General features: G+C 51.6%; 1 protein-coding gene across 11 annotated transcripts in view; it reads left to right on the forward strand.

Annotated features, from left to right (window-relative positions):
- The window catches only part of NLRC5 (NLR family CARD domain containing 5), a 50671-nt gene extending 28835 nt beyond the window's left edge, over positions 1 to 21836 (forward strand). For 2 of the 11 annotated variants that reach the window (XM_087827310.1, XM_016221079.2), the window contains exons 25-47: positions 795 to 881; positions 2535 to 2618; positions 3402 to 3491; positions 3856 to 3921; positions 5642 to 5725; positions 5809 to 5892; positions 8223 to 8309; positions 8394 to 8471; positions 9168 to 9251; positions 9578 to 9661; positions 11418 to 11501; positions 12133 to 12216; positions 14631 to 14714; positions 16621 to 16704; positions 17091 to 17174; positions 17477 to 17560; positions 17702 to 17779; positions 18521 to 18604; positions 18690 to 18761; positions 19022 to 19105; positions 20332 to 20415; positions 20744 to 20827; positions 21610 to 21836. In XM_087827310.1, the coding sequence (XP_087683436.1) occupies positions 795 to 881; positions 2535 to 2618; positions 3402 to 3491; positions 3856 to 3921; positions 5642 to 5725; positions 5809 to 5892; positions 8223 to 8309; positions 8394 to 8471; positions 9168 to 9251; positions 9578 to 9661; positions 11418 to 11501; positions 12133 to 12216; positions 14631 to 14714; positions 16621 to 16704; positions 17091 to 17174; positions 17477 to 17560; positions 17702 to 17779; positions 18521 to 18604; positions 18690 to 18761; positions 19022 to 19105; positions 20332 to 20415; positions 20744 to 20827; positions 21610 to 21721 (1930 nt within the window). In that variant the 3' untranslated portion in view covers positions 21722 to 21836. The remainder of the gene's footprint in view (positions 1 to 794; positions 882 to 2534; positions 2619 to 3401; positions 3492 to 3855; positions 3922 to 5641; positions 5726 to 5808; positions 5893 to 8222; positions 8310 to 8393; positions 8472 to 9167; positions 9252 to 9577; positions 9662 to 11417; positions 11502 to 12132; positions 12217 to 14630; positions 14715 to 16620; positions 16705 to 17090; positions 17175 to 17476; positions 17561 to 17701; positions 17780 to 18520; positions 18605 to 18689; positions 18762 to 19021; positions 19106 to 20331; positions 20416 to 20743; positions 20828 to 21609) is intronic. The other 9 variants (XM_087827301.1, XM_087827303.1, XM_087827302.1 and 6 more) reach the window with 9 other exon arrangements.
- The last annotated feature ends 3317 nt before the right edge of the window (positions 21837 to 25153 follow it).

Here is a 25153-nt window from a genome sequence, read left to right on the forward strand (position 1 = left end):
TACTCCTGTCCTAGCCCGACGCTACCCAGACCTCTAGAAGACCTTTATGGTTTCTAGGTCAGAAGTTTCCAAAATGTAGGACAGAGTCCAGGGTGGGGTGATTTTTAGGATGTTGGGGAGATAGATAGAGTAGTTAAATCCTTCCTGAGGTCATTACTCCCTCTGTCTAAGACCAGGAGGAGGTCTCAGCTGGGTGTTAGCGGGTCTTTAACGCCTCTCCAACCCTAAGCTCCCCTTTTAAGTACAAGAGAGCCATCTGTCCAGCGGTTGAGCATCCACAATGATCCAGGAGGTCACAGTTTGATTCCCGGTCAGGGCACATGCCTGAGTTGTGGCTCGATCTCTGGTAGGGGACGTGCAGGAGGCAGCAGATCAATGTTTCCCTCTCATATCTATGTTTCTCTCTCTCTCTCTCTCTCTCTCTCTCTCTCTCCCCCTTCCCTCTAAGATCTTTTTATTATTATTTTTTAAATAACCGGAAGAGCTGTGGTTCTCCAACTGGAGCTTGAGTCAGAGACCCCTGGAGAGCTTTGGCCCTAGAGTTGCTGATTCACTGGGTCTGGGCTGAGTTCCCAGACTTTGCATCTCAGCAAGTTCCCCTTTGAGAACCACCTCCCCAGGAGGGAGCACGGGGGGGGGTACCAGGTGGGATCTGCTGTGGGGAGGTGGAAGTGGTGGATGCTAGATAGTTCCAGAGAGTCCAAGCTCGGGTGAGGCCACACCTGGGACATGCCAGGGTGGAGTGGGTCTGAGCGGCTGGACGCCCCAACCCTGGCTCATACCCCCTCCTCCAGCAGGTTCACAGACTGCAGCCTCAGGCCGAAGCACGTGGAGCCACTGTGCGAGTTGCTGAAGAAGTGTGAAGGCCTTGGTCAGCTGGAGTAAGTGGGGGGAAGAGGAACAAGGGGAGGTCTGGGAGCACGCACCTGGGCCGCACTGGGGGTGTGTGTGTTGTGCACTCAACACCTCTCAGGACCAGCTATTGGGATGCCCAGGACTCTGGGTGACACCTTTAAGGTGTCCCTGTATCCATTTTATCCCTCCCACCCCACTCCTGCCACGGTGGAGCTAGTTCAAAATGTGCCCTTCATCTAATTTGGGGAGTCCTTCAAAAAGGGCCACAGGAGCCCTTTGGCCTCTTGTAGATCAAGGCACCGGAGCTCTGCTGGCTGGTGGGCACTAGCCTGAAGGATCCATTGGTTTGCCTGGTAGGGGGTTAAAAGTGCCAAACGGCTCAGTCTGAGGAGGGTTCCGGAGCCAGTTGGGTGGGGGCTCATGAGCTCTCGTACTGTTGAGAAGTGGTATCCATGTGACCTGTCTTGGGTGCCCAAATAGTGCAGCCCCCGCATTGGTAGCTAACACCTCTTGAGCACTTCTCCACGGATCTGCGTGCTTTAGGTAGTCGTCTCATCCTTCCAACAAACCCAGGTACTGTTATCCTCATTTCATACATGGGAGAGCTGAGGCTCAGGGAGCTCAAGGACTTGTCCAAGGTCACACAGCTAGTACAGCGCAGAGTCTTTTCACAGCTGTTAGGGAGCTCAGCCTGGGACCTGTAGGAGTTAGAGAGAGCCAGATAAAAAAATTAAAAATTCCTGTCATGGTGTGGCCAAGAAGAAAAAAATGTGACCGATGAAAATCATGTATTTTAAAGAAAGGAATAAGCAATAGGTCTTTGAGTTTTTCTGTTGTGGTTTTTTTCTTGTGTGTGTGTCTTGTTTTTTTCATTGTAGAGGGCACGTTTTCTTATTTTAAAGATTATCAGGGGGCTTCATGAGACAAACTAATTTTTATGGTTTCTCAGGAAAAGATGAAATAGACAAGCCTCAGAAGTGTCAAAATCAGGGACAAAATGAGTTTCAAGACGCAGGACAGAATCAGATATTCCAGGGCACGCTGGTTATACTGTGTCTGCACTGTAGCGAAAGCCACAGCACACTGCCATGAAGGGAAGTAAGAAAGTATTCAAACGCAATGTCCGATATTGCCTTCCCAAATTAAAAGAGGAACTCTGTTGGGTAAACACATCCCCCAAATATCTTTCTCCTGAATTTGCTCTTGTTCCAAAATGGCAGCTCCCGACTGATGTGGGCCAAGGGCGTAGGAAGAGATAATTGGTTTTTCTCTAACTCCTGAGAGCCCGCCGGCATCCTGGGGGTGGTCGGCAGATATGGAAGGGAAGATGGGGACCGGTTAACTGCCGTGCTGGTGAGGGGGATGGTGGTGGGTACACAGGAGCTCGTGTGATGGTGATGGTGGTACCGATAGTTGGTGATGATTCTAGTGGTGATGGAGATGATGGTGGAGGGGGTGGGGCACATGGTGATTCAAGTAGCAGCAATGGGATGAGGCTGGTGCTGATGATGGTGATGATGCTGACGGTGGGACGGGAGCAGGTTGCCTGGTGGGGGCCATGTGAAGGGGGTAACAGCAGAGAGTGCTGTGCGGGTGGGGTGGCAGTGACGACGCTGAAGAGAAGGCGCCTGTGGAGGAGGCATGTCTGACCCTCAACCACCTCCTCTCACCTCCTACAGCTTCTCGGGCAACCAGCTGGGGGATGATGGACTCGGGTGCCTCCTGAAGTATCTGCCTCAGTTGCCCATCTCGGGTTCTCTTGAGTAAGTGGTGAGCAGTCGCAAGGACAGCAAGGTGGAAGGCTCCCCTGGGCCAAGAGCATGGCTTTTGAGGTATCTTTTGAGGGACCCCTAGAGAACTCCAGAAGACAAGGACCGAGGAGAGGAAAGGGGTGATTTTTACCTTGACACCCCCACCTTGGGTCTTTTCCACCTTCTCTCGTTCCCCACCATGGGAAGAGCCCCCACTAGACAACCAGGAGAGGCTGTGACTAAAGCTTGGTGACTCCAGCTGACTCCGGACAGGGAACGGCAATTCATCCTTAGTTGATGCAGGATCTTAGCTGTTCCGGCTTCTGGTCCCTGAAGCTCCTCTGACCAAATCCACGGGACACGGATTTGGAGATGTCCTCACAACAGGGAGAGTCCCCAGGGAGTCACTCACACTCTCACCTGATCTCCCCAGTGACCTGGGAGACAGGCAGCCAGAGCCATGATACAACCCACTGCAGGGCAGCTGAGCTTTGTGCTCTAGGTGGGGCTGGAGCTGCCGTCCTGGTCTCATCACTGCCCTGCCCCAGATCGAAAGGACAGTAGGCACAGAGGGTGCAGCTCTCGAGGACTCAGGTGCCTATCCTGCCCATATGGAGACAGGGCCCCTCTGGCTTCTCTCTGGACCTTAGCGTCTCCACCGGGAGAATGGACACTTGGACGTTGAGATGACATCTCCTCCTGAAGACGACAGCTGGAGGGGAGGCAAGGGGGCTGGGAAGGGCTCCATTGAGGGGTTGCCCCCACCCCCCATCCCGAACCTTCCTTCTCTTCCAGTCTGAGTAACAACAGCATCTCTCAAGAAAGTGTCCTGTGCCTGATGGAGACTCTCCCTTCCTGCCCACGTGTCCGGGAAGCCTCTGTGAAGTAAGGAGATGCGGTGCCACTTGCTGATGGTGGGGGAAGCAAGACCCCCACGCTGAGAGGCTTTTGTCTGTGCGACTGGGGACAACCTCAGAGCCTCACAGTTCACTGAATGTGGGGTCACAGTTTCCATACTCTGAGCCCCGCTTGCCGTGGGGACCAGGGAGGTCACGGGTGGGAAAGACTGGGTTTTAGTGGCCTCACAGGATGGGTTGGGGTCTCCTCTGGTTGGGAAGGGCCTCTCCTTCCATGGCTTCCCCTCTCCCTTGCCCCTTGGCCCCAGCCCCTTTCTCTGCACTGCCCCCTGGTGCCTGGATTCTGAGGATGCTGGCAAGCCTCTGGCTCCCTCATACCCCTCTCTCTGCAGCCTGGGCTCTGAGCAGAGCTTCTGGATTCACTTCTCCCAACAGGAGGAGACTGGGAAGACACTGAGGTAACTGCTGGCTTGGGGTGAGAGGGAAAGTGGAGGGAGTGGGGGAGGGGGAAAGGTTGACCCTGTGGAGGCTCCATGCCTCCTTCTTTGCCGGCTCCTCTCCTCCTCATGAACCCTGCTTCCTGCTCACTGCCCCTCGTCTGCCCCCGGTACCCCCATACTTCCAGCCCCTGGACCAGGCCTTCACGTTGTATTTATGCTTCTTAGCCATGTCCTAACTATAGGTCTGGAGGCTTCTGAGTAGTAGCATGGTTAAGAGCTTGGACTCTGGAGCCACCCTCCCCTACTCTCACTTTATTCCAAGCTCCCTTGGAAGGAGGAGGGCCTGGGATTCTCTCTAGGGCCCTGCCCTCCAGGTAGGCCCAGCGGTAAATCCTACCTCTGCCACTTACCAGCTGCGTGACTTTGGACAAGTGACTTAACCTCTCTGTGTCTCAGTTCCTCATCTGTAAAATGGGGATAATAGTTGGACCATCCCCCTTAGGGTTATTGTGAGGACTAAATGAGTTAATAAAGTTCTTGGAAAGGGCCTGACTCATTTGAGTGCTCTATCAGCTATTGCTATTACTGTTATTGTTATTATTACCCCTCAGGAGCCTTGGGCTCTGTCTCTCTCCACCACTGCCTTGGGTCAGTTCCTCTACATGTCTTACTTCAGCTGTGATCATGGCCTCCAAACCGATCCACTGGCCCTGGCCAGGCCTCCTCCAATCCATTCACCCCCACAGTACCTGGAGGGATCTTCCCAACACACATATCTGACTGTGCCACTCCACTGCTCTAAGCCCTTCAGTGGCTCCCCATTGCCCCCAAATCTAGTTCAAATTCCTTAGCCTGGTCTTTTCCCTCACAGTCTGATTTGACAGTCCACTCTTGCCATGTTCTTTCTCACCCTCCACACCATACATATTCACACACCACACACACACACACACCAAACACACAAACTATACACACAACACACACATACTCACATACCCCACCCCACCACACACACACACCACACACAGAGCACATATTCATCTACAAGGGACCATGGCTCCTTGTACACTGGACACTCACTCCTGGTAAAGCTTCCCCACCCTGGGCACTCAGCCTGACATGCTCTCTCCTGCCTTTTCTGAGATGAAATGCTCCCAATCCTTTAAGACCCAGCTCAAATGTCAGCCCCTCCTGGAGAAATGCAGTGGCCCCTCTCTGTCCGAATGAACTGCCCATGGTGTTGTGCTGGGCCCACCTGGAGGGCAGGGCCCTAGAGAGAATCCCAGGCCCTCCTCCCTCCCAGGGAGCCTGGAATAAAGTGAGAGCAGGGGAGGGTATTGGTTTGGGGTCTGGAGTCAGGCTGAGCAGGACTGAAACCCAACTCTGCCCTTACTTCTGACCTGCTCTGTGTCCTTGGGTTAGTCAGTTTCTCCGCCAGTAAATGGCACTGCTGGGATTCAATGAGATACTGCATGTAAGCCAGGCACTTCTGCTGGCTCACTCAGAGGCTGGCACAGGGCCTGACCTGTACTCAGGGCTCAATAAGTGACTCACTTCTACCACTTTCTTGGGGGGTGGTCTCTCCAAAGGGGCTGGAAGCTCCCAGGGCAGGAGCTGCACCTTTGGCCTCTTCTCAGGCCCTGGTCCAGGCCTCTGCACTCAGTAGGGGCCCCCCCAGGCCCTGGTGGGAGCGTGGACAGGCCTCACCCAGGCTGTGCCTTCTGGCCTCTGCCCTCAGGCTGAGAGAGTGCGGCTTCAGACCAGAGCACGTGACCAGACTGGCCGATGGCCTGAGCCAGGCCTGGCAACTGACAGAGCTCACGTGAGTTGGACCCAGCCCACGGGGGCAGCTGAGGGGCTGGGGCTCCCTACTAGAGCCTCTGTTGTAACCTACCTCTGTCCCAGGCTGAGCCAGTGCTGCTTGGGCCTGAAAGACCTGACCGTTCTCCTGAGTCTGGTGAGGTGGCCAGTGGGACTGCTCAGGCTCAGGTAGTGTCTTCCACTGTGCTCCTGGGGGTGGGGGCGATGGTGTGAATGAAGGGCAGGGGTGGGCATTGGAGTATGGGTCCCCCCAGGATCATGGCTCTGACCATTTCCTGCACCCAGAACCCTGCCACCTGGACACAGAGCTGACCTGCGCATTTGTCCCAGAGAACCCCTCAGGCACACAGAGAAGCCACCTTCTCCAGGGCGGGGCCTATGCTTGGGGACTTAAGGGGAAAAAACCTCCAGAGGACACCCAGCTAAGGTCAAAAATAACATACAGCAAGTAGCATGTTTATATGTTCACTAGGGTCATTTGAAAACCTGAAAAAGGCAGAAGATACCAAAAAGTAGAATCACTTTGAAAACTCATGTTCCCATCACCTAGGTTTGACGATGGTTCCTGTTTTTCCAAATTTGCTTTCCTTTTTTATTTTGGCCAAAATCTTTTAGAGTTATAGAGCTCATAAAATATCACTCAACTATTTCACCATGAATCTTTAAAAAATAAGGACATTTTCTACATAATCACAGTTGAACTAGGACACCTACGCAACTCAGTAGCAATCCCTCAGGGTCGCGCATTACCCAGTCCCACCTAGCACGTCCCACTGTCCCTACATGGGACTGCTGGCCTGTTGGATCCAGGATGCAGTCAAGGTCCACATTTGCATGAGGGGTGGGGGGGTGGCGATGACTCTTAGGTCTCCTAATCCCTGTCATCCCCCCACTGTCTTCTTTCACGACAGAGCCTGTTGACAAAACTGGCCTGCCGTGCTGTGGTCCAGCCCACTTTCCAGCCCTGTCTCGCTGCTTCCTCATCACATCACTGAGTTTGTTCCGCTAACCCCTGACTTTCCTGGAACTGGAAGCTAGATCAAAGGCTGGCTGTGTTTCACTTACATATTTGTATCAAAAACACCTACTTCATGTCCAGGGCTGGTCACTTCTCATTGCTGCCTGTGATGAGATGAGGCGCACAAAGTCTGCGTGTTCCCCCAAATAACATTTTTTAAATTGTGGTAAAATACACATAACATAAAATTGACCTTCTTGTTACGTGCACTCACATTGCTGTGCAACTGTCAGCACCGTCCATCTCCATACTTCTTTTGTTCTTGCAAAACTGAAACTCTGTTCCCATGAAACACTAACTCCCCACTCCCCTCCCCCAGCCCTGGCAACCACCGCTCTACTTTCCGTCTCTGTGGATCTGATGAGCCTGGGAACTCACAGAAGTGCGATCGTACAGTATTTGTCTCTTTGTGACTGGCTTATTTATTTCACTTACCGTAGTGTTGTAGAGGTTCATTCATGTCGCAGCGTGTCAGGGTTTTCTTTCTGTTTGAGGCTATTTCACTCTAGGGACAGGCCACATTTTGCTTACCCGTCACCCACTGATGGACACTGGGGTGGCTTCCACTTTTTGCTTGCTGTGAGTAGTGCTGCTACGGACATTGATGTACAAATATCTCTTTGTATCTCTTCTTTCAATTCTTTTGGGTATGTACCCAGAATTGCTGGATCATCCAAAATAACATTTTAAAATAATACTTTTCTTACTCTAAAAATAGTATATATTAATTGTAGAAATTTGTGGAAAAGTCCAAAAGCATATGAAGAAGCTAGTACTTTGAAACAAAATACAATATAGCCCTGGCCGGTGGCTCGGTTGGCTGGCGCACCATCCCGTACAACGAATGGTTTCGGGTTCGATCCCCAGTCAGGGCATTCGGGAAGCTGCCGATCAGTGTTGCTCTCTCTCTCTGGATCTCCGTTCCTGTCTAATATCAATAAAAACATATCCTCGGGTAAGGATTGAAAAAAAAACCACAATATAACTTTAAAAGGAGAAATATTTTAAACAGCTCTCTTTTTCCTGCATCTAAGTTAATGCATGAAATACTGAAAACTAAAGAAGGAATAAAATAAAAACCATCATGGGAATCCCACCATCTAAACAACTACCATTAACATTTAATATATCTTCCTCATCTCTCTCTCTCCCTCTCCTTCTCTCCATATATATTTTTCCTTTTTTCAAATAGAAACTTTGAATCGTGTTTTAGACACAGTTTTATTTCCTCTTTGTGATGTAACAATACGTGGACCTTTTGTTTAATCTAAAAATGTTATTTAAAAGTTAACATTTTCTGTTTGCATTGTTGCAATAACTGTTGGAATGAGATTGTTAATTTCCTGTGTTATGCCTAGCGGTATAATTTTATAGTTTTAAAATAAGCAAAATCCCAAAAAGCCTCTAGGACTCCCTCGGCGCACTCCTCTGTTCCCCACCTCACCCAGGCCACCTTTGTTTGTGTTCACTTCTGTGACAGGGTGGAGGAGCCATGGGTGGGCAGAGATGGGGTGTTCAACCTGCTACAAGTCTGCACCTGGGCCTCAGGCAACATCACCGAAATAAGGTGAGTCCAGGGAGGAGGCCCCCTCTGAATTCTCCATCGTCTCATGACCATTGGGTCTCACGCTGGTACCTCTTCCCTTCTCAGCATCTCCGAGACCCAGCAGCAGCTCTGTATCCAGCTGAAATTTCCCCGTCAGGAGAACCCAGAGGCGATGGCCCTCAGGTGGGACCTAGTACCTGGGGCCCCCAGGGAGTGGCTGGTGATGGGCTGGGGACTGCTGCTTCTGACCAATATTCTCATGCCCCTGCTCAGAGTTCTTTGATGTCCAAAGTCTCTATGTGGCCCATGGTGTCCATCCCCACCGCATACCCCAGACTGAGCTCCAGTTCTCCCTACCAGCTTTCAGGTCCTTGAAGACCACCTCGCTCCCTTTGACCTCAGGGCCTTTGCACAGGAGGTTCCCTGCTTAGAATGTTTTCTCCTCTCTTCCCCTCTTGCTCTTTCCTCACTTGGCTAACTCCCTCTCATCCCTCAGGTCTTAGGTTAAATGCCACTACCTCAGGAAGGCTCCTCTGAGCCCCCAGACATGGTCAGGTCCTCCCATTTTCCTTTCCTTTGGAAATTAGGTGCCACCCTTATGGATGAATGCAGCCCTAGTGTATACATTCTGGGAAACAGACCACAGCTGGACCTCAACCCTGACTCGCCTCCTAGGCTGGGTCCCCTTGTGCAGTGAACAACGTCGTACTAGCTCCTCATCCGGACCTCTCCTTCCTAGTACTTCCCATAATTGAATAGTATATTGTAATTTTATTTGATTAGCATTCATACACCCCTCAAGTGAAGGTCCTTGCAGGTAGGGGCTGAGTCCCTAATACTGATCCAGGTGTACAGAAACTGCTGCCTGTCTACCTCCAGGTTGGCTCACTGTGACCTTGAGACCCACCACAGCCTTCGTGTCAGGCAGCTGATGGAGACATGTGCCTGGCTGCAGCACCTCAGGTCAGCACCCCAAAACTGACTGTGCCCTGAGTTCTCTGGTCCACGCCGGTGCCCACTCCAGGCCACATGTGAAGACTAGCCAGGCCAGAATGGGGATGAGCAGAGCCTGCGGCAGTGCGAGACCCTGGCGTTCCTGCTTCCTTGTGCAGGAGAGAATTACACTTGGCCAGTGGGGGACGGCCCCTGGGTGGCCTAGGGGGGCCCTGCCTCGCTGGGAGCTCTTGGGTGGTCCTTTCCCCTTTCTTGGCCTCCCCATCTCCATGTGCTTGATGATCTCTGAGGTTGTCCAGCCTGAAATTCTCTAGAATATGCTTGGCCCTTTTCAGCTTGTCCCAGGTGAACCTCTGCCACGCCAGCTCCCTGCTGCTGCAAAGCTTCCTGCCGTCCCTCTCGGAGCTGAAGAAATTCCGGTATGGAGACAAGACTGTCACTCGGGCCCCTCTGCAGCCCTGCCTTGTCCCAACACTTCCCTGAGCTCAGAGGAGCTCCGTGTCCATATCCTGGGGACTGGGACCACAGCTCGGCCCCGAAGATGACATCAGGGTGTATGGTCATAGACATGGCCACAAGACAAGGAAGGGATTCCCTTTTCCATACACCTTATTCTTTTTCTCTATTATTTGGAAGTAACTGCAACCTAATAGGGAAGTTGCAAGAAGACTGAGAACTTCCATATCCCATTTTCCCAAATTCTCCTTTTCCCACAATTGCTCTTTCCTTCCCTCCCTCCCTCCACCCTTACCCCGCTCACCCCTCCTCTTCCTTCCAACCATATGAGAGCATGTTGCATATTTATGCCCTTTTATCCAGTATTTCAGTGAATTTCTTAAGACCAAGGACATTCTCTCCCATAATCCAGTAAAAACATGAAATTTAAGGAAATTTAACACTGAAACACTTCTATTATCTAAAGTGCAGTTTATATTCCAGCTTTGCCCATTGTTCCAATAATGTTATTACAGTTTTCCCCCAGTCCTGGATGCCATCCAGGACCACCCACTGCCTTTAGCTTTCATCTCTCTCCAGTTTGGAACAGGTCCCCAGCCCTTCTTTGTCTCTCATGATATTGTCATGACCTTTACATGCCAGGTAACTTGTAGACTGTCCTTCAGCTTGGGTGTGTCTGATGCTTCCTCATGCTTAGATTTAGGCTCTGCACGTTGGGCAGGAATATCACAGAGGTTCTGTTGTGTTCTCGGCTCGTTGCATCTGGAGGTACATGATGTCTATTTGTCCCTTTGCTGGTGATGTTAACTGTGAGCACCTGATTAAGGTGGCATCTGCCAGGTTTCATCACTTGCAAAGCTATTATTTTTTTCCCTTTCTAATTAACAAGTAATTTCTTACAGAGCCACTTTAAGACTATGTAAATATCCTGTTCTGCCCCAAACTTTCACCCACGGAATTTTGGCATTCTTTGGTAATTCTTGCCCGATCAAATACTAGTATGATGGTTGCAAGATGGAGCATTTCTAACTTGGCAGTTCTGTGTTAATCCAACCGATTGCATCAAGGAGAAGGTCTCCTTCTGCCAATATATCTTGTTAACCCTCACCCAAGGATATTTTTTCTGTTGATTTTTAGAGAGAGTGGAAGGGAGGGAGGGAGGGGAAGAGAGAGAGAAACATGGATGTGAGAGAGACACATCCACTGGTTGCCTCCCACATGTGCCCCAACCAGGGCTGGGGATCTAACCTGCAACCCAGGTACATGCCCTTGATGGGGAATAGAACCCGAGACCCTTGGGTGTGCGGGCCGATGCTCTAACCCGAGCCACACCGGCCAGGGCTGCCAATATGTCTTTAACACCTCGCCAATACTTGCTACTTTTATTGTTGTTGTTTAAATAAAGGTGTAGAGCTCATGGAAAATGGCAGTCACTAGCTAGATTTTACAGTGATGCCCGATTATGGCATAAATTGTGAAGTTGTCATCTGGATGATCATAGTTTGGGCAAATACTCAGCTAGTCCATGCTAATGTCTCCAAGCTATATCTTGACTTACTGATTCCACAGTGGGACAGATTTATGAAGGAAAGGAGGGCCCCCGCCCCTTGATCCCCCAGGAACTGCTCCCCACCTACTTCCTTGCCCTCTGCCATCAGCATTCAGAGCTCCCAAGGCCCAGAGCTCCTGCCTGACCTGCTGCCCTTTGACCCCCACCAGGCTGGTCTCCAGCTGTGTGAACTCTGAGAGCCTGGCCCACCTGGCATCTGGCCTGAGCCACTGTCACAACCTGGAGGAGCTGGAGTGAGTCTTAGGGTGGAGGGGTCTGGGAAGAGATGGGCCAGCTGAGGGCCAGGGGTGGAGAGGACTTGGGGAGGGGGCTTTGGGAAGGTGGGTAGTAGACTTCAACCAATCACTTATCTCCCTGATGAAACCCAGCAACTCTGGGTGTGGCCTGGGGAAGGCTGAGCTCTGTGTTCTTGGTCCCAACTTTATTACTCACTCAGAGTGACCCTGAGCAAGAAACTGCCTCTCTAGACTTGGACTGCCTCATCTGTAACATGATCATAATCTTTCTCTGTCCAGAGTGGCTATGGGTGTCGGGGTGCAGATAGAACTAAGGAACAGAAAAGATCATTGTGTGTGTGTGTGTGTGTGTGTGTGTGTGTGCGTGCGCGCATGCATGCCCCTTGTCCCTGGCCCCCTCTTTTGCAGCCCTCACTCAGGGCATCATTTCTTAGCCAGGTCAGTTGTTACTGCCATGCGCCCCTCCTCAAGGACCCCAGAGCCTGACTGTTGGATCCAGGAATGCCCCCATGGAGCTTGGACAGGAGGGGTGGTCTAGGATCAGCTCCTGGGGGGACTAAGGGAGTAAGGGGGGCTCTAAGGCTGGGCAGTCTTGTCTAACCCTCACTTCATGCCTGGTCCCCAACAGGTTGTCTAACAATCAACTTGGCGAGGAGGGCTCCAAGGTGCTGATGGGGGCCCTTGAAGGCAAGAGCTGGCTGAAGAGGCTGGAGTAAGTGGTGTGATTAATGCCGGGGGAAGGCTGCTGGGAGCATGCCTGGAACCTTTGCATCTTCTGTGAACACAAACTGTCCAATCCCTGAATGCCCCCAGTGAGCTGAAAGCCCTCCTTTGTACTTCCTTACCTGGCTGAGTGCTATCAAAATGCTTGATCACAGGAAAGTCACTCCAACCCACCCAAGCCAGAAACGTATTGGTTCATGTCACAGAAAATTACATGGCAGCTGACTTCAGGCTTGGCTGGATCCAGGTTCTATATTTGATCCCCCCCACCTCCATTCTGACTTCATTCTCTGGCAGGCTGTCCTGCAGCTACAGGCTGTCCTGCTGCTACAGGCTTAGAGGAGAGGCTGCACCTTTTTCCCAGTACCTACAACAAAGGCCATCAAAGGCCCTGGGGCCACATGCCCATTCCTAAACCAATCACCCTGGCGCTCAACACACAGTATTCTGATTGGCCAGATCTGGGTCATGTGCCCACACAATTATCTGGACTTCTTAGGGAGTGGTATTTCAGGGTGCTATTGGCAGAACAAATGGAAGCAAAATCTGGGCAGGAAAAAAAGTCCACAGATGTCTGCTGACATTTGCCTACTGTCTTTTTTTAGATACTGGCAACTTTTATAATTTGGAGTAACTTAATTCTTAGAAATACCAGAAACAGCCTCAGTCTAAAGGACAGGTCCCATCATGCACAGACCTGACAGCATCCAGATGGAACATTTAACAGGGCATCTTCTGCTCTTAATCTCTCAGTTTTTCCGATGACCAAAAATACACACAAGTTATAAAAAGTTCCATCAGGGTAGAAATATGTAACAAAGGACATGAAATCCCCTGAGGGCAACACCCCTGGGAAAATGGCCGTGAAAGAGCTGTTGGTGAACTTTCCTCCAGATTTTTTTGGACATGTGTTTTGAATACAGTTTAAAAGTAGCCTTTTCATTTGTTGCCTCTTAACAATGAAACTCTCCCACTTTGGCCTTCTTTGTCCCAGGGATGGGGGTGGTATTAGGGAGACCTTTGTCCCAGGCTCACCCCTCTTCCCAATGAACTATCCCTTTGGCTTCTCCCTATGTGCCTGCCCCTCTGCTCAGCGTCCCTGCCTTCTGAGCAGCTTTTATTTGGAGGGTTGGAGGCCCAATAGACTTCTTCAGGCCCAATGACCAATGAGCCCAATGGTCATTCACTGGCTCATTCATGTGTTTGGCAAATACGTATTCACCTGGGCCAGGGCCTGGAGCTAGAGGTGCTGTGGAGAACATGGCAGGCCTGCTGCCCTTTCTGTGACTCCCGGGCACCTGGTGCTGCTCCTCCCCTCTCACCGCCTCAGTCACCCGTCTCTAACGTGGGCATCGTGATTCCTTCCCCGTCTCAAGGAGGGCATGACTCCTCACTGCCCAGGGGCCTCTTCCAGTTCAGACCTGTCATTTCTGAGTGTCTCCTCCCTCACAAGCAGCTCCCCTCCAATCCAGCCAATGTCTTCCAACTGTCCCTCTGTAGCGAAATGGTTAGGGGCCACACCACCTGGATTCAGTACTTGGTAGGGTGACCAATTGTCCCAGTTTGCCCGGGGCTGAAATCCCACATTCTAGAAAGCCCTTCAATTCTAGGCAAACCAGGACAGCAGTTGCCTCTCAGTTCCACTTCTCAATGTGTGAGCTTAGGCAAGTTCCTTAACCACTCTGCTTTTTTTCTTATTTTAACTTTGGGGATAATAGTGGTACCTGCCTCCTAGGGTGGTTGTGAGGATTCAATAAGATAAATACATGTTAAGTCCATAAAACAGAGCCTGGCACCGAGTTCACACTCGACAAGCATTGGCTACTACTGTTATGACTCCTCCCTCCTGCCCAGTCTGGCGTGCGGGGGGGGGGGGGGGGGGGGGGGGGGGGGGGACGGGACGACATGACGAGGACGACCCAGTGAGTAACACGTGGTTGGGGCCTAGGAATGGGAGTCCTCCAGCAGCCATGGGCTCTGTCCCTGATGCTGCCACTCTTTGTGTGTGACGTTGAACAAATTTTGTAACTCTTTGGGCCTCAGTATTCCTCACCTGGAAAATGATACCAGATGATATCAGAGCCACCTCTCAGGATGGCCCTGAGCCTGAATATGTGATCGCTCTGGCTACTGATCAGTAGTCTGGGTCCAGTGCAATTCAGATACAGAGCTGCTGCTTGGGTGTCCTTAATAATTCGTGCAGAGAAACAGTGTTTGGATTTCCCAAGGTAGTTTTGTTTTGTATGGTTTTTTTACACTGTGTGGATATAAGTGGCTGTCTCAGCAGTCCCTGGGCATTGCCAAGCACTGAGGCTTTAAGCAACTGTACTGGATGGGCCTTAGTCTGTGCCTGGGACCCAACCCCAGAAATGCCAAGTCCTCTTCTGACTTTCTCTCCTCCAGCCTCAGCCACTTCCCCCTGGGCAACTCCACCCTGTCTGTGCTCACTCAAGAACTGAGCCACATGACCCTCCTGCAGAGCCTCTGGTGAGTGACCGAGTGACCCCATGGGAGTGAGAGGGAGGACTCGATCCCTAGTGCTATTGGGACCACCCACTGGAGGAATTACTGGGGGCCCCAACCTGAGGACCCTCCATGCTCCTGTCCTCGAGATGTTCCTGTATCCTGCCAGGGGGGTACCCCAGCTCTTGCCTTTCAATGCCACCAGCTTCCTCTTGGCTACAACAGTGACCTGCGGGGTTGGGGCCAAGTTCTAGAATGACCCTTCGTGTGCACAAATTCACCCTGTGCTCTGGTTCACATTTCTGATTCCCTGGGTCTGGGTTGCTAGGTTCTGCATTTCTGACCAGCTCCCTATGCTGGGGCTGCAGACCACACTTTGACTAGTGAAGTCTAGACCAGTGATTTTCAACCGTTCTCATCTCATGGCACACATAAACTACTAAAATTCTGTGGCACACACACCAAAACATATATTCTATTTTTTGCCAATCTGACCAAAAAAAGGTGTAATTTTGATTCATTCTTACCAGATGACTATTGTGTTGGCTGTTGTCTTTTTTTTTTTTTTTTTAATATATCTTTATTGATTTCAGAGAGAGGAAAGGAGAGGGGGAGAGAGAGACAGAAACATCAATGATGAGAGAGTCATTGATCGAGCCCGAAACCCGGGCATGTGCCCTGACCGGGAATCGAACCCTGATCGCCTGGATCCTAGGTCGACCCTCAACCGCTGAGCCATGCCCGGCTGGGCAGCTGTTGTCTTTTTTAAAATTTATTTGACAATGTAAGGGAAAAGAGTGACCCTGACTAAATAGTTAGGTATTGCATGTTTTATTTTTTTAAAAATGTTTATTTATTGATTTGAGAGAGAGAAACATCGACTTGCTGTTCCACTCATTTATGCATTCATTCATGGGTTGATTCTTGTATGTGCCCTGACTGGGGATTGAACCCACACCTTTGCATATGGGGACCATGCTCTAACCAACTGAGCTACCCGGCCAGGGCAGGCGTTGCACATTTTAAGAATTCTTGCTGCACACACTGGTTGAAAATCACTGGTCTAGAAACAGATCTGGTGACCTTGATAGTCTCCCCTGTGTCCCTGGCCACTTTGAGAAACAAATATCATGCATTCTTTTTACATAATTTTTCAGAAATACAAAACAAGATGACTAAAAACAAACCCAAGCATGACACAAAGCATTGCTTTGTTTTTATCCAGGCCCCACCCCTCCCCTGCAGCAGTGTAGGGTGCGTGGGAAATGAGATTGGAGAGTTTGGAAAGCATATGATGTGGGAGCAGGTCATTTCACCCATAATTTAATTTAACAAAGGCGGTTGGTTAAAATTTTCTTTGCAAAACAATGAAAAGAACCCTCAGACAAATATTTAATGGGGGGCTAAGTTTGCATCAGCTGTTTTTTCTTTTCCCCCCACTCACAGAAGCAGGGCTCAGTCAGGGTTCAGAAAAGACATAGACTGGGTTTAAGGAAAAGCCAAACATTTGCACAGGTTAGCAAAAGATGCCTGGAGAAACTGTTGGCCTGAGCTGCGGAACCCACATGAAGCTGGCACTCAGCCAGGCTGGCTGGAGATCCCTGACGTGGCGGCTGAGGCCACGCCTGGCCAGACCAGGACATGTGGCTCTGCTCCCAGGCCAGCAGCCCTGGACTTGCATTTCCACCTTGCCTGGAAGTCACTGGGAGTCTTTAAGCCAGTCACGGCTCCTCCCTGGGCCTCTGTTTTCTAACCTGGACACTGGGTACAGCCATGCCCACCTTTCCCGTCCTTCCTCCTGAAGTTTTATGACTGGTTTATGAGTTCCTAGATGTGTAAAGGCTTTGCAAACTATAGAGTTCTTGGCACAGCACCTGCAAAGGGCTTTACTCCTGACAAAGGCCTCTTGGCCTGTTCCCTGCTTCTCCAGCCTGAGTAGGAATGACATTAGTGACATTGGCTGCTACCACCTTTCCAAGACTCTCAAAACTGCCACCAGCTTGAAGGAGCTGGGGTGAGTTGCCTTTCCCTCTCCCAGACCCAAGAGAACTTTGGCAGGGGAAGATAACAAAAGCAAGGGGCTCCTTGAGGACACTCATCACACCCTTAACCGACTCCCTCCTACACAGTGTAACCCCAGATGTAGAACCTTGGGAGGCTCAAAGATAGGATATAAGAGTGTTGTTGCAGCAAGAGGGATTTAGGGCAGACATCAGGCAGAACAGCATAAACACAAGATAACAGTTTGGAGCCAACACCCAACATAGTGTGAAGGACTTTATCAATGTGAGCCGAGGCCTTTCTCTAGACTGCAGCCTCCTCCTGGTCTGGGATGGTGACGTCAACCAGAGGAGCTGGGTGGCAGGCTGATGCTTCCAGTTGTACTGTTCTCTCTCCAAGCTTGAGCCACAACCAGATCGGAGACACGGGTGCCCAGCACTTAGCTGCTGTCCTGCCCCAGCTGCCTGAGCTCCGGAAGATAGAGTGAGTGGCCAGCCCTCCTGACAGTCCCTCAGTGGCCACCCCAGGGTGTGGCTTCTGCCTCAGGCCGGCATTCCTCCCTCAACTCCAGTGCCCAACCAGTGGGGCTGGATTATCTCCTGGCCTCCCTTGCTTTGGGACCATGAACCAGCCCAGCCCCTGCCCCTCTCTGGGCCTTTCTGCCCCATCAGGCTGGGAGGGTGTGTGGTGGGGTTGCTGTCTTTTAGGGCCCCAGCAGATGTAGGCAGGTGGAAGTTGGGGGGCCTAGGGGCCTGATATCTCTGATATCTGCCCCCCCCCCCCAGCCTCTCAGCAAATGGCATCAGTCCAGCTGGAGGAGTGCAGTTGGCAGAGTCCCTCGCCCTTTGCAAGCACCTGGAGGAGCTGATGTGAGTGTGCGCCCAGGTGGACTGCCCTCTGCTTTTTGTGTCCCCACAACCCACCTGGCCCTTATCTCCACCAGTAGGCACAGGGCAAGGGTCCCGAGCAGGCTACCCCGGTGCTCAACTTCATCCCTTGTCTTCCTCCAGGCTTGGCTGCAATGTCCTGGGGGACCCCACAGCCCTGGGGCTGGCCCAGGGGCTGCCCCCGCACCTGAGAGTCCTGCAGTGAGTGTCTCCATCTGTGGTGTGTGCAGGGCTGGTGGGCAGGGTTCCTCTAGGAGAGCTCAGGGATCAAGGTCCCCATGGGTTGAGCTGCCCTGCCTTCAGGCAAACTGGTGTGTACTGTGGCTGGCTGCCCTCTCTCCCTGTTCCTCCCCTGCCTCTGGAGTCTGGGGCAGGGAGATCAGGAGCCATAGCCTTGTCCTGGCTCCGCCACCAGCCTGTGTGCCCATAGCCAAGGCCCTGCCCCTCTGAGTCTGTTTCCTCATCTGGAAAAGACTTACAAGGATCCCAGCTCAGCATGAACCTGAGCCCATCTCAGGGTGAGTAAGGAAGTGTCAGCAATGGGCTATGCAGGAGAAAAGCGCCAAGCAGCATGGCCCCAGCACTCTACAGTTTATGTCCATGATCTTGTTGGAACCTCACAGCAGACCTGCGGGGCCGGGATTTCTATTTGCTACATTTCCAGGCAACAGAACTAAAGGCAGGAGAGGTGTGGAGAGCTTACCTTACTAATAATGAAGGAGCCAGGCCTTGAACTTGGGATCTCAGACTCCAAGCCAGGGCCCTGATACCCACCCAGGTCCTATGTGGGTGGGGTGGAGGCTTGGGTGGCTGTTACCCAGAGACCATCCAAGATCTAGCGGTATAACCTGAGACAAGGTTGTGTGTGAGTGGGGTGTCCTGACCCCCCAGCCCCCACATCTGCTTCCCTAAGACTCCCCTCACTCCCTCCCCTTTCCCCAGCCTGCAGTCCAGCCGTCTGGGCCCAGAGGGAGTGCTGAGCCTCAGCCAGGCCCTGGATGGATGCCCACATTTGGAAGAGATCAGGTGAGTAGAAGCCATGGAGCCTGGGCAGGGGGACAGGCCAGGGAGGTTCTGGAGTTCCTCTCACAGATGTCTCTCTGCCCTGCAGCTTGGCAGAGAACAACCTGGCCAGACAGGTCCCACATTTCTGTCAGGGGCTCCCACTACTTAGGCAGATTGAGTAAGTAGCTTCCCCTGACTACCTGGGGAGCTGGGGTGGGGGAGTGGGGAAGGTAGCCCTCTCTGAAGCCTGGAAGGCCTTGGAAGTGACTCAGGTCCAGGGAGAGCCTGGCGCCAAATGGGGCACTTTTCTAAGACTCCCACATGCCCCGGACCCTGGTCACTCCACTCCCTCCAGCTCAGATTACAGCATGGGGAGAGGGGGACTGGGGAGGTGCCCCTGACTCAGACACCTCCACCCAATCCCTTTTCCTGCCCTAGCCTGGTTTCCTGTGAGATTGACAACCAGGCTGCCAAGCCCCTCGCTGCCAGCTTCGTGCTCTGCCCAGCCCTGGAAGAAATCCTGTGAGTGGGAAAAGCAAGCATCTGGGGTGTGGCCTTGACCCGCTGTAGGGCCTGGAACTGGTTCTTTCCTCCCATTTCTAATGGGGAAGGTCATTCTTGCTCAGATCCCCTCTCAAGGAAGCTTTAACACATGAGCTGCAAGGGAGGTTGGGCCAGGTCATTCAGCCTCTCCTGCCCTTCCTCACCTGTGGAGTGGTAGGAGGGAAGTGGACCACATGGTCCCTAAAGGCTCTTTGCCGTGACCTTCCCTTTGGGGGGTGGCTGGACAGACCACCTCACCTGGTTTATGGAACCCTGATTTCCGAACCATCTGTGGGTAGCAAAGAGTAGTTGAAGCCAGCAGGCCCGGACCCACCCACTGGCCTTGCCCCCCCCCCCCTCGGGGCAATCAGAGGCACTCAAACCTAACCTTGGGGCCTTGCCTCACTGCCAGGAACTGGGCTTCCAGGACTAGCCTGGGGCCCTGACTACAGTATAGAAGAAAATGCTGTTTCCTAAAGTACAGGGCACATGATTATAAAATTTCAGGTTTGCATCCTAAAGATTTTAATGCTTCTCATTACTTGACACCAAATTGGAAATCTCAGGTCAGTGCTCACTCACTTTTACACCCAATGCTGGTGAGTCTCCCTTTTTAGCCAGCAGGGGGCAGGCCACAGGCTCAGCACCTTAGGAAGGACATAGGTTCTGGCTTAGCAATACTGTAGTTTGCCCTGTGTGTATCCTTGTAACTACCTTCTATTTAAAGTCCTCAACATATGTTTTCCATTGATAGTAATTATAAATGCTTCCTAAGATTAATTTCTTAAAGTTAAACAAAAGGAGGTAGAACCTATTTAAGGAAAAATATGAAACAAATAACATAAGAGGTGCATGGATGTGACAAAAGTCATCATGGAGGCACATGCATGGTGGAAGTTTGGATCATGACACTGTTTCTGCAAACAGTCTTCTAAACTCTCGGGACAGCTAGATCCTAAGCTATCTGGGTTCTAAGGGATGACCAGCTTGGGAATGGGTTTTGGCGGGGAGGAGCCACCTATGCCCTGAAAAGTTTTCAGGGGAGGGCGCACAAGCACCCCATCAGGTAATTCTGTACCTGCATGGCACATACACACCCCTGTTGGCCCCAGCCCTCCCCACCTGCCACCTGCCACCTGCCACCTTGTCTTCACCTCTCCACCTCCCTGCTGTCCTGATGCTGACCTTGGGCCGCTGCCCTTCAGGTTGTCCTGGAACCTGCTTGGGGACGAGGCTGCTGCTGAACTGGCCAGGGTTCTGCCACGGATGTACCGGCTGAAGAGAGTGGAGTATGAGGGGCCTATCCTGGGAAGCCAGAAGGGGGCGGGGAGGGCCAAAGGGGAACCTACGTCCAGGGGAAAGCCAAGAGGGCACTGGATCAGGCCCCTGCCTCCCAGGGAGCTCTCCTTGACCTGCGCACTGCTGTTTTCTCCAAGCTGCTGCCAAGCTTAGCTCTCCCTGGGCCCCAGCCCGCAGTCCTCCTGTTGCACTGTGTCTCTTGGATTCTCTGAGCAGATGTGTGGGGAGCCCGTGTCCCCTGGGGAAGGGACATAGGGAAGCCTGCCCCATCTCATGGCAGTCTCTGTCTTTCCCCTTCCTCTGCTGTGCATTGGGAAGCCTGGAGAAGAATCGGATCACAGCTTACGGAGCCTGGCTCCTGGCTGAAGGACTGGCACAGGGGTCTGGCATCCAAGTCATCCGGTAACAGGGGCTTGCAAGGGCGGGGATGGTGGGTGGGAGACCTCACCAACCCCTACAGTGTAAGGGGATGCCCTGTAGAAGGAGGCAGGACCCGGGCTGGGGATTATCAAGACTTGGACCACTTGACCAAGAATTTGGCAGCAAGCAGACCTGGGTCACATCCCAGATCTGCCACCACCGATTGTGTAACTTTGCATCAGTAATTCAACCTCTCTGAACCTCAGCTTCCTCATCTATACAATGGGGATGATAGTATTCACCTCAGAGAGTTGCTGTGAGGACTAAATGATTGTATGAAGCACAGAGCACAATTCCTGGCACACAGTAAGCACTTACTCTGGTAGCTTTAATCAGAGGCACCACATACAGTTGTATAGGCTGTGCACTGCGCAACGGCATTGCATCTATGGGACACCATTCACATCGTAGCATGTTAAGACTTCTCATGGATAATTGAAGTGTTTTGTTCTATAAAAATCAATATGACAATTTCAGACAATGGCAGTAAAGTGTCTTGAAGAAGGGGAGCTTGTTCTTATTTGACAGTGCGTCATATGAATGGGGACGTGGCTGGGATCACTAGCTCTCATGGAGGAAGACTGAGTGGGAGTCGGGGTGGGGAACACCATGACTAGGGTAGCCGTGCTGGTCTAACACCTGCCTCTGCCAGGTAACTTTGGGCACAACTCTTCTCCTTGGGGCCTCAGTCTCCCCATCTGTAGATAGGATGGAGGGCAGAGACAAGGGGATGGATGCTGAGTGTCTGTCTCTGTGTCCCGCAGCCTCTGGAAAAACCACATCCCCCCCGACCTGGCCCAGCGTCTACAGAGCCAGGAGCCCCGGCTGGACTTTGCTTTCTTCCCCAACGAGCCACAGGCCTCTTGGGGTACTTGATGGCCAGCTCAAGACCCTTTGAATCCAGCCAAGTGAAGCCAACTTCCACTCGCCAGGATGGAGGGCTCAGGAAGAGCCGCAGCAGGGTGCCCCTGCACCTGCCCCAGGAGGGAGGGACATGTTTGTCCTGTTACAGTCTTTGGAGAGGGATTTTTTTGGGAACCAGGAGCCTGGTGTGGCCAGTAGACTACCCTGTATCACATGTGATATGCGTGACCAGTAGGAGCATGTAGCACAACGAGGGTGTCATGATGTGATGCATGACACGGGTCACATGTGACAGTTCCATGTGACATTACATGGAACTTGCAGTGTTGCCTGCAGGTCAGTGTCAAGGGTCCTAGCACCATGCATAGAAGAACATATGATTGGTGGTTCATGTAAGACACATGACAAATGTCCATGTTACATGATACATGGCTGCCAAATGTCCTCAGGCTGGTCCAAGATCTAATTTATTACTTCTTTAAAAAAAACAAGTATGTATTTATAAACTGCATTTCTAGAGCAACTAAGCCAGAAAATGTCTTCTGCTCAGAACTGGGATGGGGAGTGTCTCAACAATGACCCACCCAGTGGCCCGAGGGCCAGGGCCCTGGACCAAGCCAGGGACTCAGTCATGAGTCTTCCGGATGAGTCCCCTCATCCAGCCTCAAGCCTTGGTTTGCCCATTAGTAAACTAGTGACTCCTCCATTTAAATGCTGACCTACGAGAACTATGGGCCCAGGTCTAGGGTGAGCCAGCTTGACCTGTGAAATGGAAGGGGCCCAGCCTGTCCTGTGTAAGGGACAAAGCCAGGTCTAAGGGTGCAAGGAGTGGGCACTTCCAAGATAACCAGGCAAGGCCATGGAGCCCAGCCACTACTTCAGCGGGATCCAGGTGAGCTCCCAGGGGCTACATGCTACCAAGAGGGTGCAAGGATGGCCCTGTTATACTCTAAGCTAAGTGTGGCCAATAAATGTGGATAGCTTCCCAGCCTCTAGTCTGAGTCTGACATGTCCCACTACCTCACTGAAGTCAGAAGTGGTTCACCCCCTGCCCTGGGGCCTGGAGAGCAGAGCAGACCACAGAGAGGTGTGCTGAGAGCAGCACTAGCCTGGGAATCAGGAGACATGAGGTCAGGTCTGTGCTCTGCCTCTATATGGTCATATGATCACAGGCAAGCCACCTCTTCTCACCAGACCTCACCTGCCCCATGAGGGTGTTATAGAAGCTCAACATGTTAGAGACCTTCTGTGTTTGACCTGCATTAAATTTAAACTCTTTTCTGAATTGTCAACATTTAAAATCAGGAACTTTTATATAAAACTCCATATTTTCAACTTCTCTTAGGGGCTAGACAGCATTCTCAAGAGTAACCTGCTGGAGCCCTGGCAGGTATTTCCCAGTGGTTAGAGCACTGGCCTATGTACCGATGGGTCGCAGGTTCAATTCCTGGTCAAGGGCACGTACCTGGGTTGCAAACTCGACCCCTGCCCAGGTCAGGGCAGGTCCAGGAGGCAACCGATGTTTCTCACTCTCTCTCTCTTTCTCTTTCTCTCTTCCCCTCCCTCCCTTCCACTCTCTCTAACAATCAATGGTAAAAACATCCTCAGGTGAGGATTAACAACAACAAAAAGAGTAATGTGCTGGAACCATATTACTGTGTCCTTTAGATGTGGCACATATCCCTGTTTTCCGCAATGTCCAATGTCCCACTCCCCAATGTCCCCCTCCCATTTGCTGCTTGCCTGGTTCTTGTGAGAGCCTGGAAACTTCTGGCTTAGAGGGTCTCCATGGGCAGGTGGCACATTAGAAACATGGCTTTGAAAGTCAGATGGGCATAGAGTGGACAATAACGTGACCCTGAAGCCAGGGGCTATCCTTTACATAAGTTAGTAATAGTCCCTGGTCCCCAGTTCCTTCCCCCTTTTAGGGTTCAATATCATGTGAGAGGGCGAGATGCTTGAAATGACAGGAGAACACCTCCTCCTGGTCACCTGCCTGTGGATCTCAGAAGAGCCTTCCTCAAAAGCTTCAAGTGCACTGTGAAAAGCAGGCAGGGAAAGTGCAGTTACAGCCGAGCACCACTGGAGGGCAGGCTGGCCCAGATTTCTGAGAAAACCTCTTTCGCCATTGGACCCAGAAGGAAGTTAGGGGTTGTTCCTACCTGGCCTAGGAGCCTGGGATGTCTCAGCCTGCTAGTGGCTCACCTGGAAGGCTCAGCCCTGACCTTTGCAAACTCCACATTTTCCTCAATCCCCTGCCAAGCATGAGGATAAAGTCCTCTGGCCAAGTGCCAAATACACCAAGCCCTGTACAGTGAGTGCCCTTATAGGGCCAGGGCACACCTGGCACCAAGTGAAGCCATCAGCCTAGTCATGGGAAAAGGGATGGGCAGATAGAAGATCCAAAAAGTTTACTTGGAAACCTTGAGCCCCAAATTATGTCTCCCCTTCCTGGGAAATGATGCCAAGGTGACCTTGAGCCCTCAGTGTGCACCTTTATGCCAAGGGGGGTTGTGCTGCCCCCTCCCCTTACCCAAGACTGGATTAGGAGTCCCTCAAAGCCTGATGAGGCCTTGACCAGGGAGGTCCCGACTGAGGAAGGAACAGCGCCAACCAGAAGCTCCAAGCCAGATGAAATACACAGCCGGCAGCAGCCAGAGCTCAGGGACATTCTTTTCATTTGCTGCTTGTTTTACTTTCTTTCCCCTTCTCCTTCTTTCCCATTCATCTCTGCCCAAGTTCTAAGCTCCAAGAAACTTGCAGCACAAAAATCCACAATATCATCAGCACTGCAGAGCTGGCTGTGCTGCCTCCGGTTGGTGTGCAATCCCCTTGTTCATTTTATTAAGAGCCTGCCTCTCCTGCCACCTGCCTGCTTGGATGCCTGGACTATTTTTCTATCCAACGCCGATGGGGTCCACTCTCCCTGCTCCCTTCCTCCCAAAAGTAGGTTGTTTAAATACATACATGAAAACAAAATTTAAAGAAAAGTAAGACTATGGGCCAGTAAGCAGTGTAATCAAAACAGTGCTCCAGGTTTCAGCTTGAGTCTTCTCACTAAGAATGGGATCTCGCTGGTAAGTCGCCAGGTCTATATGAAAGGCTGGGATAAGCTCACTTTGCTATTTTGTCACTTGGCCTCCGTCCTATGGTTTTACAGACTGAATGACTACTTTTCTGATGGGAGTCACAGAATCTCCCTTCCTATCCACACAGGCTCCTAGTCCTCCCCAACTGCGCTCTCATTGCTCCCTCAAACACACACATCTGAAATCACTGTCCAGCTGCACTTCTCAAACTATCAAATTGCACTTACAGAAACTGCAATGTGCATTCAATCATCTGGGGATCTTGTTACCATACAGATTTGGGCTCAGCAGGGCTGGGGCAGAGCCTGGGATTCAGCATTTCTAAGAAGCTCCCAAGTGATGTCTATGCTGCTAG

This window comes from Miniopterus natalensis, chromosome 18 (assembly GCF_054644295.1).
Source record: "Miniopterus natalensis isolate mMinNat1 chromosome 18, mMinNat1.hap1, whole genome shotgun sequence".
In the NCBI taxonomy this organism is placed as follows: Eukaryota; Metazoa; Chordata; class Mammalia; order Chiroptera; family Miniopteridae; genus Miniopterus; species Miniopterus natalensis.